General features: G+C 40.2%; 1 protein-coding gene across 1 annotated transcript in view; it reads left to right on the top strand.

The window, feature by feature from the left end:
• The first annotated feature begins 200 nt into the window (after positions 1-200).
• LOC122551043 (claudin-10-like) overlaps positions 201-4118 on the top strand; it is a 37063-nt gene continuing 33145 nt past the window's right edge. Inside the window, exon 1 of the mRNA XM_043692686.1 lies at positions 201-420. Within this exon, the coding sequence (XP_043548621.1) occupies positions 201-420 (220 nt within the window). The remainder of the gene's footprint in view (positions 421-4118) is intronic.

The raw sequence follows: 4118 nt of genomic DNA, 5'->3' as shown, positions 1-4118 counted from the left end.
CAAAAGTTCCTTTTCTGTTTAGTACCTGAGAAATTGCGGATGTGGTGCACCTTCCCCCGAGAGAGAACAATTTAGACCAGATTCTGTTTTTTTTTTATTTGCAAACCTGAATAGAACGCGAATAAATAAATCGCTGATTTAGAATCACACTGTCTCCAATCACAACCAACTGGATTCACTACTGACAGGAGTTCCTGAGGATGGCGAGTATGACACTGGAAATCGTTGCCTTCATATTATCCGTATCTGGCTTTATTTTGGTGTCATCAACTTTGCCCACAGACTATTGGAAGGTCTCCTCCATCGACGGTACAGTTATCACCACGGCCACTTTCTGGGCCAATCTTTGGAAAACTTGTGTGACAGATTCCACTGGGGTCTCCAACTGCAAAGACTTCCCATCCATGCTGGCCCTCGATGGTTGGTGATTTTAAAAGTAATCAGTCTGATGAACCCTTTCTCTCTCCCGGTGTTAGCTCTCTACCTGCTGCAGGTGCGCTGTGTCGGGAATATTCCTGTCTGATTTTATATTTTCATTCAGCTCCTCTCTTGTCTGCGAGCAATGGATTCGCTGAATAGAATTACTTGTCACGTCTCAGGATCATAGAATCCCTACAGCAAGGAAAGAGGCCGTTCGACCCATCGAGTCAGTACCGATTTAAGACCATCCCACGCATCGCACCTCTCCTAACTACTCCAGTAACCCCACATGACTAATCTCTTTAGCCTGCACATCCCTGCACACTATGGGACAATTTAGCATGGCTAATCTACCTAAGCTGCACACCTTTGGACTTAGTTTTTGGCATTTGGAAAGGAAGAGATTTTAGGCAGCATTAATTTGCTTGTCTAATTGAATGACCTTAAAAAAAGTAAATGGTAGAATGGTAAGTTTGTAAGAATTTGAATTCAAAAACAAAAAAAGTGAATAGTGAATTGTGAGGGTGATGCTGAGCGATTTCAGAGGGACAGTGGCTAGTTAGTCAAATGGGCAGACACCTGGCAATGCAGAATTTCAATGCAGGGAAATGTGAGATAATTCATTTTGGTGAAAGAAACACAAGAGACCATACAGTCTCAGTGGTACAACTATGAGTGAAGTACAGGAGCAGAGGGACCATGGCATTCACATACGTGATTCTCTGAAAGTGGCCAGGCAAGTTGAAACATTTGTTACGAAGACTTATGGGATCCTTGGATTTGTAAGTAGAGTCTTGGAGTATAAATGAAAGAAAATGTTGTTGCATCTCTAGAAATCATTGGTCAGATTACATTTAGAATATTGTGTTCAGTTCTGGGCACTTTATTTAAGGAAGGATGCTAAAGCTCTGGAGAGAGTTCAAAGGAAATTTATTAGAATACCAGGAATGAACGATTTTGTATTCAAGAAAAGATTAGAGAGGCTTATTATTAGAGGCTTATTCTCCTTGGAGCAGGGTTGATTTAGGAGATGTGTCAGCAACTAGGGTTACAATTTCAAGATTGTCAGCAAGAGAGCTCATGAGGAGAAATTTCTTTATCCAGAGAGTTGTTAGGAATTGGAATGCACTACCTGGAGAATGCAGTACCTTGAAAAGACAGCTGGATATATATTTGAAAGAGATGAAATTAGAGGGCTATAGAGATAGGACTGGAAAGTGGGACTAGCTGGGCAGCTCTTTCGGACGCCGCTCCCAATACAATGGCTCAAATGGCCTCCTTCTGTACTGTAAAATTTTATGATTCTAAAAAGATCAAATTCGATTTATGGACTGTTTTGATATTAACATCCTAAAGCGTGATGTTGATGAACCTGTCGTACATGTGCAGGAATAAGCAGATTGCAATCTCACCAATCGCTTCAGTATTTACCCCTGCTTGTGTAAATTTCTGTGTTACTGGGGGAGACTCTTGGCACTAACAGTTCATGTGCTTCTCCTTCTAAACAAATCATTACTTTTCTTGTACCTTCGTTCCACCCGGTGTTCTATTTTTCTGATCTTTCCATTCATTTATTTCTCTTAGTTTTCCAGCATAAAGCTTTCACCCTTCTTCTGCTCTGTCAATTATTCTCAGAACTCCTTTTTTTAAGTTTCCAGGCAATTTTAGTTGGAATATTAGCATTTCCACTTTCAGCATATTTCACAATCCTACGTGTATTTAAAAGAGCTTTTTCATGCAATTTTCCTGTCCAACCTCTTTGTTCGACCATTGGAAAGTAGCCAAAATTAAAGTGCCCAAACACTTAGCTCATTCATGGGCTGAGAAAATTTGAAACAAAAACTAAAGCAAAAACTGTTGAGAGTTGGTCTGACACCCCCTCTCACCAGAGGTACCTCTCTTCTGGACTTAGATCTGTAGTTTTCTAAAATGTCATCACATTAATGCAAGTCTGCATCACTGTGAGATCCTTATCATTCAATTCACTAAGCTCTATTCACCTGCTCACTCCCATGGACTGGAAACCTTTATGTTTGGCTGAAAGTACCTTGTTAGTGTTATCCTACCTACTTGTTTAATTCCATTACTCTTGTGTCAGTTTAAAAGAAAGAGATCCCAAGAGTCATGAGATTTTCCTGTCAGTCTAGCTCCTTGTCCAAACATGAGTTATCTTAGTAAAACAGACTAAGCTTTGTTGTTGCAAAGCAAACAGTTTCTAAATGGGCAACTACATTGTTCCAGTTTGCCCATTGAAATAGTGGGAGGGCAATAACACCACCATCTGCTGGGTATATCAATGCTATAGTAATCAATACATTTGTTGCTGTTATAATATCTCAGTAATGGTCAGATTTTAACTAACCCCATCCAGATCCATTCATCATCCCCGAGATCCAAGACTGAAAATACTAGCTGACTGAATTTTTATGTTTTTTTAAAAACTGTTTTGAAACCAACAGCAAATTGAGGCAAGGTCATTTTGCTGTGGTAAAATGATGAGATGGAAGATTGCCTTTCCATGATGTGGCCAGTGAAATAACAAAGATATCCCTAAGATCCGGCTAAACATTGAGAGTAAATTTGTCTTTAGATTATACTCTACTGGAATTGGCAGAGCGAATTGAGTTATCTTGCATTTTTACTTATGTATAATGCAAGTTTGTTTTAGAAAATATTTGGTTATACAACTACTCCAGGGAAATGCGGATAGAAACTTTCACGGTCGCTCAGAATATGTTGATCTTGAGAGGTGGAGGTCACTGGCTAGTTCAACATTTATTACAGCCAGAAGTGGTTGGGCCTAGGATATTGCCCTCAGGCACTCCTCCAGAGATGTTCTGGAGCTCAGATGACTGATCTCAAACAACTACATTCCTTTATGCCAGGTATGGCTCCAACCAGAGGAAGGTTTTCACTTGATTCCAGTTTTGCATTGCCTCCTTGATATCACAATCAATCAAATGCAGCCTTAATGTCAAGACCAGTCACTCTGATCTCACCTCTGGAATTCAGTTCTTTTGTCCATGATAGACCTAAGTCAGAAGCTGAGTGACCCTGGTGCAACCCAAACTGAGTGTCTGAGCTGTTACCCCTTTGTACGTACGACTTGAAAGTGCTGTTGACAACTCTTCCATCGGTTTATTAATGATTGAGAGTGAACATTTGAACACTCTCACCTGTAAGGTCTCCTGCACCACTCACTATCTTGACTTAGAAATATATTGCCATAACAAATGGAGAAAAACTGCAGAATGTTGCAGCACACAGGCACTTGGGGGAACTTGCACACAAAACACAGAAAACTAGCACTCAAATGCAACAAGTAATCAGGGAAGCTAATGGAATGTTAGCCCTTATTTCAAAGGCATTGGTATATAAGAATAGTGAAGTCTCACTGCAACTGTACAAGTTGCTGATGAAATGACATCTGGAACAGTGTGAGCTGTTTTAGTCCCCTTATTTAAGGAAAGATATTTCTTTGGAGGCAGTTCAGAGAAGGTTCACTTGGATGGAGGGATTGTGATATGAGCTAAGTTTAAACTCTATTTATTGGAGTTTAGAAGAATAAGAGGTGGTCTCTATGAAACTCTAATGTCTAGGGATATGCAGGCTAGGACTCAATGGGCCAAATGACCTTCTTCCACTCTAGAGATTCTATGAAACATAGGATTCTTTAAGGGGCTTGACAGGGTAAACGC

This window comes from Chiloscyllium plagiosum, chromosome 6 (genome assembly GCF_004010195.1).
Source record: "Chiloscyllium plagiosum isolate BGI_BamShark_2017 chromosome 6, ASM401019v2, whole genome shotgun sequence".
NCBI lineage: Eukaryota > Metazoa > Chordata > Chondrichthyes > Orectolobiformes > Hemiscylliidae > Chiloscyllium > Chiloscyllium plagiosum.
This window is presented reverse-complemented; position numbering and strand designations above follow the sequence as displayed.